General features: G+C 45.5%; 2 protein-coding genes across 2 annotated transcripts in view; both read left to right on the top strand.

The window, feature by feature from the left end:
* LOC141094243 (uncharacterized) overlaps positions 1-13,411 on the top strand; it is a 1,213,871-nt gene that overhangs the window by 755,124 nt on the left and 445,336 nt on the right. The gene's annotated exons all lie outside the window — the stretch shown is intronic.
* The window catches only part of LOC141093939 (uncharacterized), a 197,074-nt gene that overhangs the window by 35,234 nt on the left and 148,429 nt on the right, over positions 1-13,411 (top strand). Inside the window, exon 7 of the mRNA XM_073579620.1 lies at positions 487-1,346. Coding sequence (XP_073435721.1) covers positions 487-1,346 — 860 coding nt within the window. The remainder of the gene's footprint in view (positions 1-486; positions 1,347-13,411) is intronic.

The following is a 13,411-nucleotide window of genomic DNA, read 5'->3' as shown; positions in this document are numbered from 1 at the left end:
TAAACACAAGACTTATCGAAGAAATTTTACCACAAACATGAAGTACAATATGTCATGAAAAAACAGTCTCAGAATCAGCAGGATCCATTAAAGCGTTCCAGAGTTATAACCTCATAAAGGGACAGTGGTCAGAATTGTAAAAATTGGCCTGGTCATTAAGCTGCAAACTGGCTCTGTCGCTAAGGGGTTAAGAATCTTACATGTTTTTATGGTGTATATTTTTATCTGTTGCTATAGATTATAATGTAATAAAGCTTATATTTAATCCTCCCTTTATTGCTTCAAACTTTTCTGCGTTTGTGTATTATGTTTGTCGATTGTACTTTAGAGGTTCAGTACCATGGGATTTGTGAACAGGTGGCTCACCACTGTCTGAGGTCATAGTTTCATTATACTTTCAGTTGTATAGAATTATGTATATAGAAATGATATAAAACATAAGGCATTGATAATGAAAAATAATAATATCCGTTATCTTCTTGGCAGATGACTGTGGTGTCAAACCAGCTACCTATGAAAAGCATGCCATTATTCCAGCTATACCTCCAGCCCTTCAGAGCAAAAATCAATCATCGGAGCCTTTTCAATCAGTCACCTATTTGAATTCATCACAGACTGTTAAGCAAAATGAAAGCCGCAAAAGTGATGTTGAGCATCAAATAATTCCCACAGAGAAGAAACCATTTTCCTGTTCAGAATGTGGGAAATATTTTAAATATAAATCTAGATTGCTTGCACATGAGAGAATTCACACAGGAGAAAAGCCATTTTCATGTTCAGAATGTGGGAAATGTTTTAACCAGAAGTCAAATTTGCTTAAACATTACAGAATCCACACAGGGGAGAAGCCTTTTTCATGTTCAGAATGTGGGAAATGTTTTATCCACAAATCAGATCTTCTTGACCATCAAATAATCCACACAAGAGAAAAGCCATATTCATGTCCAGAATGTGGGAAATGTTTTATCCACAGATCATATCTTCTTGACCATCAAAGAATCCACACAGGAGAGAAGCCATATTCATGTTCAGAATGTGAGAAACGTTTTATCCGCAGATCAGATCTTCTTAAACATCAAAGAATCCACACAGGAGAGAAGCCATATTCATGTCCAGAATGTGAGAAACGTTTTATCCACAGATCAGTTCTTCTTAAACATCATAGAATCCACACAGGAGAGAAGCCATATTCATGTCCAGAATGTGGGAAATGTTTCAACCAGAAATCACATTTCCTTAGGCATCAGCGAAGTCACACAGGAGAGAAGCCATATTCATGTCCAGAATGTGGGAAATTTTATACTAGGAATTCAAAACTTGTTGCACATCAGAGAACTCATACAGGGTAGAAACTATTTTTTATGTGGGAAATGTTATTCCTGGGAATCATATCTTCTTCATCATCTAAAAACTCATGTAGAGTGTGAAGGAAATAAATAATCAATAATTGAAATCAATCAGGCAGTAGAGTTCCATTTAGTTGACAAAGGGGTGAAACTGGATATACCAATATTGTAAGCACAAAGGGGCATTTGCTGGAGGTAGGTGTCAATCCTGGCACCTTATAGCTCCTGGATTCTCAGCTTAGAGGGATGTCAGCAAATGGTCTGTACTAGAAGGAATATCTCCTATTGTCTGTATAGGAAGGCACAGGTATTTGAAAGGGCACAACTTGGCTCATCCATCCATGCAGAGACAGCATCTTTAAATCCCTTCCCGATTTGCGCTGTATATACACGGCACCGCAGGAGCTATGTTTCTGTAAACTACAGTATAGATATGGCTCTGTGATCAGGTAGATCAGTGATCTGTCATTATACAGCTGATGTCCCATCCGGGGACAATGTAAAAGAGTAGAAAAAAGTTAAAAAAAATGCAAAAATATTTTTAAAAAAATCACAAAGAACAAAAAAAAAGAAAAAAATATTAATCCAATAAATATATGTAAGGCTAGTTTCACACTAGCATATCTTCCACGCAGCGCACGGTGCCACTAAGCCCCGCCCCCTGCCCACCCCATCGGGTCATCTCCTACTATCGCACACGGCTGCATGCGATCTGCGCACCCTATCTTTAGTATAGGGTGCGCAGACCGTGCGCTAGTAGGATTTTTGCGTGCGCTGCGCACTTTTGAAGGTGCACCAAGCGCACCAAAATGCAACATGGTGCCTTCGTGCACACCGGTGTACCTTCAAAAGTGCGCAGCGCACGCAAAAATCCTACTAGCGCATGGCCAGCGCACGGTCTGCGCACCCTATGCTAAAGATAGGGTGCGCAGATCGCATGCAGCCGTGTGTGATAGTAGGAGGAGATGACCGGATGGGGCGGGCAGGGATTAGCGGTGCCGAGCGCTGTGTGGAAGATATGCTATTGTGAAACTAGCCTAAAAAACAAAATAAAGTGCAAATATTTGATATTGCCCCTTCTGGAACGACGTGACTTATAAAACTGTCCCACTAGTTAACTCCTTCAGTCAACACCCTAAAAACAAGGCACAAAACTATGTCTTATCATCATATTGCTGAACAAAAAGTGTTAAACAACAATCTACATCAAAATTGTACAGATGAAAACGTCATCTTGTCCTGCAAAAAAACAAGCCGGCATACGGGTCCGCCAGCAGAAAAATAAAAAAGTTATAGCTCTCATAATAAAGCGATTCTTTTTTTCTATAAAATAGTTTTTATTGTGTAAAAGCATTGAAACATAAAAAATATAAATGATGTATTGCTGTAATAGTACTGACCCGAAGAATAAAACTGCCTTATCAATTTTACTACAATGCGGAAAGGCATAAAAAGAATAATATACGAATTACTGTTTTTTGTTCATTCTGCCTCCCAAAAATCGGAATAAAAAGTGATCAAATAATGTCATGTGTCCAAAAATTATATCTGCAAAAAACAAGCCCTCACATGACTCTGTCAGCAAAACTATGGAAAAATTATAGCTCTGAAAATATGGCGATACAGTTTTGCAATAAAAAGCGTCTGTGTGTGACAGCAGCCAGATATGAAAAAAATATAAATCTGGTGTGATTACACAGCATTTTACATTTATTATCCACACGTCTATTTCCTGTAAGCCAGGAGGAATAGACTGTTATCTATATGTTGAGTTTTGCATTTATGCGTTTGTTCTTCAGTTGGTCAAGAACCATACACTGTTGTCATATTAGTCTTAAACGTTGATTTTTGATCATTTTGAATAGCTGATGTTTTCCTCTTATATCATCTCCTACAACTTATTGTCTGCTATCTTTAGACAATAAGTTGTAGGAACACTGGATTTTTACTTAATCTGTTGAATGACCATTGCGTGAGTCCTGTGGCTTGTTGACTTGTAAAACAGAGGAATAAAAACTATGCAAATTAATGAAGTAATCCAAGAATGTGAGTTAACCTCATCACATCTTCTTGTCCTCTGGATGCTGGCTTGAATGATAACAGTTGTGAGATATGTAAGTGGAATATGCCTCTAACCATATACATTCAGACATCCAAGACATCCAGAGAGTCAAGATATCCAGAGATCTAAAGAATCAAAGACTCTTTACAAAACCACAGCCAGGAACATTCTACAGGATTGCTGCCAGATCGTGGCTCCATCACGAGGAAAAGAGATTTGACATTTTACAGGATGCCACCTTACGGGGCCGCGGCCCTGGCTGAAAGAAAACAGATCTGCTCTATTGACCAATACTGAACCATGGATATGTTTGGGGTAGTAAGGATTTGGGACCCACCGGTCACCAGAACCCAATGGATACGTTTGGGAAAGCCAGTATTGGCACCCACCAGTCACCTGGTTCCATGGGGATATTCGGAGAAGCCAGGATGTGACCCTCTGGTCACCTGACTGCAATAGACTGTCAGCTTCCTAAGCTTGCTTTTACTTACTCCTCTGCGCTCCACAGGTGGGGTAGTCAGGCCTGGAAGCTCTGAAGTCACAGCTGCTCTTATCCTGGCGAGTCAGCGGAAGTGTGAGACTATAATTTTACACCATTTTGGGTATTTTGTTGGGTCTGTTCAATACGTAATTTGCCTGTTTTGTGGTTCAATAAAGTATTGCTACACTGCTTTACCCTGACGCTGTGTTGTCTGAGTAGTATTTTGTCCACGGTAAAAGGAGAGCGGGCTGAAGCCCAAGGTCAGACAGTAGTTAGGGTGCAAGGGAATTGTACCGGAATACTGACCGCTGGGGGCGGGGAAGGCCTAACAAAGTTATGGCTCCGAAACGTGAGGTGACAAAGTCCAACAGTGCCTTGTTCACAGACAGGAATTTAGTTACAGTGATGGGGACTGACGTTCAAAAACCGAGTGATAAGGCCCTCTCAACTAGTAGGGCAAGATGACATAGGTGCCCGGTCTCTTGGCCCCTGGTTTATGACGTGTCCACCCCGATATGGTAGAACAAAGGGGGAGGTATGTGGTGCAGTGAAAGGTGGTAGTGCTGGACGGAAGACATATTTCTCCCAGCAGGATAATATTTGACCTGAATTTTCGCTAAGGCTGAGGACCTGCAGTGATGTCACGATCACGTGATCAGCCCATGTGATAGGTACCTCACTTGTGGGTGTGGTTATGGGCGATATAATGAGACTGTGGTGTGGTCACATGGTCTGTGTTGGAAGGTTCTAGTAGTGGACAGACTTCCTGAATAGCACGTGGTGAGACCATGTACCTGCAGAGCCTGGGACAGCTACTGTGTTGGGGAAGCTACTGTCCTTTTAAAGGTCTGGACTGTAGGGTGGGACGTTGCAGAGCAAATCACGGGACAGTGATCCTAGTAAGGAAGCTTCTCTGGAAGCCACGACTGACAAGGAGTCAGTGTGTGGAGCAGAGCTCCTGGAAGGTAACCTCAGACAATGGGGTTGTAATATACGGCATAGAGGTTTATCTGCTACATGAACAGAGTGGTGGTCATGATGTGTTCATGTATGTAATGAATTGGCTTTACGTTATGCGGTTTATGCAACGTGTGGGGATAGTTAGATCACTCTTCCAGGGGGATCACAAGCATGGACGTTTTCTCTTCCGTCTAACTCACAGTCGCTCCAGATGGTAGAGGGATTTTTTCAGGCACTGGGCCTTGTGTATGATAACCCTGATCGCATCTCCTTAGCTAAGTTTACACTAACTTCAGCAAGGAGATCGCTTAGTGGAGGAAAATTGCTCCGAGATTCGGAGGTGGAATGACCCCACACTCCATAGCCAGTTCTGTGAGGGTCTCGCAGTTTGGGTTAAAGATGCCTTAGCTCTATTTGAGACTCCTGACTCCCTTGAGGTAGTCTTGTCTCTGTCGATTCGGGTTGAACACCGTCTTTGCAGGAGATAGGGACACCTTTGAGTGCGGGAGGTCTGGCGTCAAGGGTGGTCTGTACTGAACCTGCTGAGGAACCCATGCAGGTGGGTGCGGTGACACATTCAGGCTAATTGTCTTTAGTCTGGTGTATGGTGGTGTGTGTTCCCTTGTGGTAAAAATGGCCATTTTGTGGGCACATTCCTGATCTCTATATAAACAACCACCGGAAAACTAGGGGGACCGGGTTGCGAGGAGATAGGCAACCCGGGTGTACTTATCACCTTGGTGAGTAGGACACAGTTTTTATTACCAGCTATAATACATGTGGTTGGAATTTGTCACGTCGCCGTCAGACTCAGGGCCTGCTGTCCCGACCTCTGCCACTAGGAGGCACCGGACTGTCCCATCACCGTCTGACTCATGGCCTGCTGTTTCTGCCTCGGTCACTGGGAGGCGCCGTGGTTCACCCCCAAGTGATGGCGGCAATAGAGATGAGGCTCCTGTGCAGGCATCTGCTGGATGCAGGCTCCGCTCCTAGGTCAGTCATGAAGGAGCTAGTGCATCACCATCCGGCCTGGTCCTCAGGGCGCTCCTGATGACATCATCAGTCCGGGAACCTGTGAGGGATGACCTGATCCCTCAAATACCTTGGGACTGGTCTTGCAAGCCACCGGATATATTCTTGGTTCCCCTATGTGCTACTGTGTGATTGACTATAGTTTGACTCTGACCTCAGCCTGGATTTCTGACCCCTCTATTGCCTGACGATTTTGTACTTCTGCTATTCTCCCGGTTTGTGACCTTGGCCTTGATTTCTGACTCTGCTACTGCCTAACGATTCTGTACCTCTGCCGTCCTCCTGGTTTATGACTGACCTTGGCCTGAATTTGACTCTGCTATTGCCTGCCGTTTTTTGTACCTCTGCTGTCCGCCTGGTTAAAGACTCGGATTCCTGACTACGCTTTTGGTCCCGTTTTTTAACCCCTCTCTGACGACCGTCCTGCTCTGGCCGCTGCTCATATTCAGACAGCGCCTCCTGGGCTCTGCTGTAAATCCAGATCCCTGTATAGGGGTTAAGGGTCTCGGGGTGCTGTCTTACTGCAGCCCAGACTTGCAGACGGACGTTACATTATATCCGGCCCAAAAATTAACTGCTTCTTGTGTATATATCCAACATATACAAAATCAGTCTCCCTGAACTTTTTTTTTCCCTTCTTCTGACTGAGCTGATTGTTGGCCTGAACACCTGTTGCATTGCACAGCCTGGAAGATCACTCTCATTCTCCTTCACAAGCATGCTGCAGTCTGGAGTCTTCAGGGAGAAAGTTGAACGTCAGAGATCCATGCTCCTGGGACGTTGGCCTCTGGGCAGCTCTGGCCATGGTGGCCCAGGGGCTCAGGTATTTCCCGCAGATGCGGCTAAGGTTTTATTACCTATTTCTCTTTCTTTTGGTCAGAAATCTGTGTTTGCACGCGTATGTGGATTGTGGATCTGAAGGAAATTTGATGGATTCTTTGGCTGCTAAAAGTCTCGGTGTACCCCTATTAAGACTTAATGCCCCTATAAAAACTACGGCTATTAATGGCACATCCATTGTCCAGGAGGGGGTTAAATTTGTTACTGACAAAATCACTATGTCTGTGGGAGCGTTGCATACCGAGTTTATGTCATTTTTTGTGATGGATAATTTATCTGCTGCAGTCATTTTCGGAACGCCATGGCTACGCCAGCACAATCCGGTCATCGACTCGCACCTTGGCGATGTTGTACGCTGGAGTTCGCACTGTCAGGATAACTGCATATCACTAGCAGTAAACCAAGTTAAAGTTAAAAACCCCTGCATACCTAATGCTTTCAGAGACTATGAAGATGTTTTTTCTATTGTAGATTCTGAGAAGCTACCCCCCCCCCACAGAGAATATGATTGCCCTATAGACCTGATTCCAGATGCCCGTCTCCTAAAAGGGAGAATATTTAATCTCTCTGGTACAGAGCATCAGGCCATGAATGAGTATATAGCAGATAGCTTAAAAAAGGGTTTATTAGACCGTCCATTTCGCCAGTTGGAGCCGGGTTCTTCTTTGTAGAAAAGAAAGATGGTGGTCTCTGACCCTGCATTGATTACCGGGAGTTGAATCACTATAAAGAACCAGTATCCGCTTCCACTCATCCCTTACCTTTTTAATCAGCTAATGGGAGCCCGTTGGTTTACTAAACTTGACCTCCGGGGGGCATACAATCTAGTCCGCATAAGAGACGGGGATGAGTGGAAAACAGCCTTTAATATCCCTCTTGGCCATTTTGAGTACCTTGTAATGCCGTTTGGACGCACGCACCTGCCGTGTTCCAGCACTTTGTAAATGATATTTTCAGAGACATTTATGGGGTGTATGTCGTCTTGTATTTAGATGACATTTTGATTTACTCTTCAGACCCTGCGACACACGCTCAACACGTCTGTTCTGTACTGCAGAGACTGCGAGAACACTCCTTGTTTGCTAAACTGGAGAAATGTGTTGTTTTTTTTTGCTGAGGAGGTACAGTTTTTAGGGTACATGGTTTCAGGCAAAGGCTTTCGTATGGATCCTGCAAAGGTCCAAGCTATCAAGGCTTGGGTGCAACCCAAATTGCTAAAAGCACTGCAGCGATTTTTAGGGTTTGCTAACTACAACCGGAAATTTATCAGGGGTTTCTCCGAAACTGCCAAACCACTCACGGATTTGACCCGAAAAGGGGCAGACGTGGCCAATTGGAACCCTGAGGCAATTCAGGCTTTTGCTACACTAAAAGAGTGCTTTGTGGCCAATCCAGTTTTGGTTCAGCCTGATCTGGACAGCCCATTTATTGTAGAAGTGGATGCCTCTGAGGTCGGAGTGGGAGCAGTGCTATCGCAAGGCACTGCATCCCTCACTCAGCTTCGCCCATGTGCTTTTTTTCCCGAAAATTCTCTGTCACTGAGAAAAACTATGACATAGGTAATCAGGAATTATTGGCGATCAAATGGGCCTTTGAGGAATGGCGCCACTTCCTCGAAGGCGCCAAACATAAGATCACGGTAATTACCGACCACAAGAGTCTGACCTACCTGGAGTCAGCTAAAAGATTAAATCCTAGACAGGCAAGGTGGGCCTTGTTCATCTGTAGGTTTGATTTTTTAATCACCTTTCGCCCTGGTACTAAAAATGTGAGGGCCGATGCCCTCTCTCGCAGTTTTTGCCCCTCACAAGCCGAGGACTGTGAGCCAGTCCCGATATTGGCCAATGGAATTGTTGTGTCAGCAGTATCTCTGGACCTTCTGGAGGAGATCCGTAGCTCCCCAGAACAGGCTCCTGACACTACGCCCCCCAAAAAATTGTTCGTCCCGGCTACGTTTCGCATGCAAGTTCTTAAAGAGTCGCATGACTCTGTTCTGGCAGGCCATCCTGGTCTCAATAATACCACCCGACTGGTAACTAGGAACTTTTGGTGGCCGACGGTGGTTAAGGACTGTAAAGATTATGTGTTAGCGTGTGAAGTCTGTGCCCGCACCAAGTCCTCCCATAATCGCCCTGCCTGCTGGCTCCAGTCCTTGCCCACCCCTGAGAGTCCATGGACCCACATCTCCATGGACTTCATTATGGACCTGCCGCCCTCAGATGGGAAAACGTGTATCTGGGTGGTGGTGGACAGGTTCAGCAAACAGTGTCACTTTGTCCCCCTGTCTGGGCTACCTAACTCAGAAACCTTGAGTAAACTCTTCATTGTGCATGTTGTACGTCTGCACGGTGCTCCAGTGAATATTGTGTCCGACAGAGGTACCCAGTTCATCTCAAAATTCTGGAGAGCATTCTGCAATCGCACTGGGATTGAGCTGTCCTTCTCCTCTGCCTTCCACCCCGAAACCAATGGTCAAACCGAACGTAACAACCAGGCACTGGAGCAATACCTCCGCTGTTATGTGTCAGAACATCAGTCTGATTGGGTGGAACATCTGCCACTAGCGGAGTTTGCCCTAAATAATCGTTACCAGGACTCCATTAAGACTACCCCATTTTTCTGCAACCAGGACTGCATCCGCGGTTTGGTTCGTTCTCGGCCAGGATGTCGGAGCTCCCCGGGGTAGAGGAAAATATACATCGCTTAAAAATGATTTGGTCTGAGGTAAACTCGAACTTGAAAGGGGCCCAGGTTAGACAGGCTTCGGCTGCGAACAGGCGACGATCTAAGGGGCCGCACCTGGGAGTTGGAGACAAGGTTTGGCTCTCTACCAAAAACATCAAACTTAAAGTGCCGTCTGCCAAACTGGGTCCCAGATTTATTGGTCCATACGAAATTATAGAGGTAGTTAACCCAGTAGCTTTCCGTTTAAAACTTCCACAGTCTTTTAAGTTGCCCAATGTGTTCCACAAGTCTCTCCTCAAGCTGTATCGCTCCCCAATTCACCCTGTCCAGTCCCCTCCTCCTCCTGTTTCGGTCGGAGGGTCCTTGGAGTATGAAGTCCAGGGTATCCTTGACTCCCGCCTTGTGAGAGGCTCCATACAGTATCTTGTACACTGGAAGGGCTACGGCCCGGAGGAGAGGTCCTGGGTCCCCACAAGGAACATCCATGCCAAAGCACTAATTAGGAGATTTCATCTCCTTCACCCTGACAAACCAGGTTTTGAGGGTCCGGAGGCCCTCTTAGAGGGGGGGTACTGTCACGTTGCCGTCAGACTCAGGGCCTGCTGTCTCGGCCTCGGGCACTAGGAGGCACCGGACTGTCACATCACCGTCAGATTCAGGGCCTGCTGTCCCGACCTCGGCCACTAGGAGGCACCGGACTGTCCCATCACCGTCTGACTCGTGGCCTGCTGTTTCTGCCTCGGTCACTGGGAGGCGCCGTGGTTCACCCCCGAGTGATGGCGGCAATAGAGATGAGGCTCCTGTGCAGGCATCTGCTGGATGCAGGCTCCGCTCCTCGGTCAGTCATGAAGGGGCTGGTGCATCACCATCCGGCCTGGTCCTGGGGGCGGTCCTGATGACATCATCAGTCCGGGAACCTGTGAGGGATGACCTGATCCCTCAAATACCTTGGGACTGGTCTTGCAAGCCGCCGGATATATTCTTGGTTCCCCTATGTGCTACTATGTGATTGACTATAGTTTGACTCTGACCTCAGCCTGGATTTCTGACCCCTCTATTGCCTGACGATTTTGTACTTCTGCTATTCTCCCGGTTTGTGACTTTGGCCTGGATATTCTGACTCTGCTACTGCCTAACGATTCTGTACCTCTGCCGTCCTCCTGGTTTATGACTCTGACCTTGGCCTGAATTTGACTCTGCTATTGCCTGCTGTTTTTTGTACCTCTGCTGTCCGCCTGGTTAAAGACTCGGATTCCTGACTACGCTTTTGGTCCCGTTTTTTAACCCCTCTCTGACGACCGTCCTGCTCTGGCCGCTGCTCATATTCAGACAGCGCCTCCTGGGCTCTGCTCTAAATCCAGATCCCTGTATAGGGGTTAAGGGTCTCAGGGTTTCTTGGGGTGCTGTCTTACTGCAGCCCAGACTTGCAGACGGACGTTACAGAATTAAGGTGGACGTTTCTGCCTTTCTGGACAGTGGGGGCGGGGTTCAATTTGATTAATGCTAGGTTTGTCTGGGACCAAGGCCTTATGACACATACACTGTCCAGACCTATACCCATTATTGCCATAGACTCCACCCCCCTAAGACAGGAGCACTTTACGCAGGTGGTCGGGGACTTGCAGCTTCAGGTGAGGGCCATGCACACTGAGGTGTTAAATTGCTATGTGCTAGATGGTCTGCCCTCACCTGCGGTACTGGGACTTCCTTGGCTCGCTCTGCACAATCCTTTAATAGATTGGCAGACACAGGAGGTCACTACGTGGAGTACATACTGTCAAGGACACTTCTTAGGTACATGGTTGTCTCTGGTGGATACCCAGTCCATGCCTTATTACCTGTCAGACTTTGGGGATGTGTTTTCTGAGCAGGGATGCCAATAACTCCCTCCCCATCGCCCTTATGTTTGTACCATTAATCTTGTTCCTGGTGCCAAGCTGCCCAAGAGCAGACTCTATAACATCTCAGGTCCAGAGTGGCAGGCCATGAAGGACTACATCATGGAGAACCTGGCTAAGGGTCATATCAGACCATCTTCATCTCTCATTGCTGCGGGGCTAGTTTTTGTTAAGAAAAAAGATGGGGGGTTACGTCCTTGCCTAGATTTCCAGGAACTCAATGCTATCACTGTCTGTGATCCTTATATGCTCCCTCTCATTCCAGACCTCTTTATTCAAATTGTAAGGGCAAAATGGTTCTCTAATATGGACCTAAGGGAGCATATAACCTTATCCGCAATAAAGAGGGGGATGAGTGGAAGACTGCATTCAATACACCTGAGGGACACAATGAGAATTTGGTGATGCCTTTTGGGCTGACAAATGCACCCGCCGTCTTTCAGCACTTTATTAATGACATCTTTAGTCACCTGGTAGGCAGATTCATTGTGATGTATCTGGATGACATTCTAATTTATTCACCTGACCTTGAGTCACACCAGGTTCATGTCAGGCAGGTCTTACATATACTCTGAGACAATAAAATGTATGTCAAACCCGAGAAGTGTCTGTTCTTGGTTGAGGAGATCCCTTTCCTAGGATATGTGTTGGCTTCCACCAGTTTTCGCATGGATACAGTGAAAGTCCAGGCGGTATTGAATTGGGATCGTCCAGAGGATTTTAAGGCGTTAGAGAGATTTTTAGGTTTCACCAACTACTACCATAAATTCATAAAAAACTTTTCGGTAGTAGCCAAGCCTTTTACAGATATGACCAAAATGGAGACGGACTTCTCCAGATGCCCCTGTCCTGCCAGGGAGGCATTTGACATGTTAAAAAGATGTTTTGCTTCTGCATCAATTCTTATTCAAAACATAAGGTATTGTTCACATGATCAGGTTTAAATACATTAGATAGGACATTTACATTTACATATACATTTTTTGCAAAAAACGTATCAACTAAATACCCTGTTTTTGTTATCATCTTTTACCAACACTTGCTGCATATTGTTACATATATATACAGACCTTGGACTCATTTGTCGGTCGATTTTATCACAGACCTACCCATGTCTGCAGGGAACACTGTAATTCTGGTGGTGGTGGATAGATTCAGTAATTGCTTTATTGCTTTACCAGCTTTACCTAATGCCAAATCCTTGGTGCAAATTTGTGTCAGGAAATAATTAGACTGCATGGGATTCCTACAGATCGAAGAGTGCAGTTTGATTTCAAATTTTGGAGGGCATTTTGCACCCGTCCGGGAATCCATTTGTCTTTTTCTTCTGCTTTTCACCCACAGTCTAATGGGAAAACTAAATGGGTTTTCCAAAATTTAGAAACATATCTCGGATGTTTTATGTCTGAGAATCAGGAGGATTAGGTTACTTATTTACCGTTAGCCGAATTCGCTGTAAATAATTGTCAGGAATCAACCGGTAAGTTCAATTTTTCGGGGCATATGGGTTCCACCCTCAGTTTAGTTCTTTTCGTGGTAATCACACTTCTGGATTACTGGAGTAAGAACATTTTTAATCTTCTATGTCTACCATATGGGAGGGGGTGACTAATATTTTGAGAAAGATGGATTCCAGATTGTAAGATCCCGGCCGGCATCACTGCATGGCTTCCCATCTCCCATTTTACTCACCTCTCCAGACCATGCTGTGAGTTCTGTCCTCTGCCTGCTTCATGCTGTGAATCTCATGTCCTTGCTTACTGCATACTTCCTGGCTGTATGCTTAGGAAGGCAACGCCGGCACTTCCTGAATCTTATAGAGACAGTGTGCACACCCCTAATTTGGCCCCAGCCTATTGCCAAGAGGTATCGGGTACTTAAGGCATCTCCACCCATAGACTCTGTCTGTCTGTACTTTGCTACTGAGTTGCCAGATCCTGTCCTGTTTTTGCCTTCCTGGGGACTGCAAAAGACAAAATGAGCAAAAACCCTGCTGTAACTAAATAAGTAAAAGTGCATCTAAATAATACAGAGTTTTTAGTAATACTGTTTTTGATCAAAAATAAAATGAAATCTATCCCACCACGACAAGGTAACTCTGTTTGGG

The sequence above is a fragment of the Dendrobates tinctorius genome, unplaced genomic scaffold, assembly GCF_039654945.1.
Source record: "Dendrobates tinctorius isolate UK_male_01 unplaced genomic scaffold, ASM3965494v1 ptg000063l, whole genome shotgun sequence".
In the NCBI taxonomy this organism is placed as follows: domain Eukaryota; kingdom Metazoa; phylum Chordata; class Amphibia; order Anura; family Dendrobatidae; genus Dendrobates; species Dendrobates tinctorius.
This window is presented reverse-complemented; position numbering and strand designations above follow the sequence as displayed.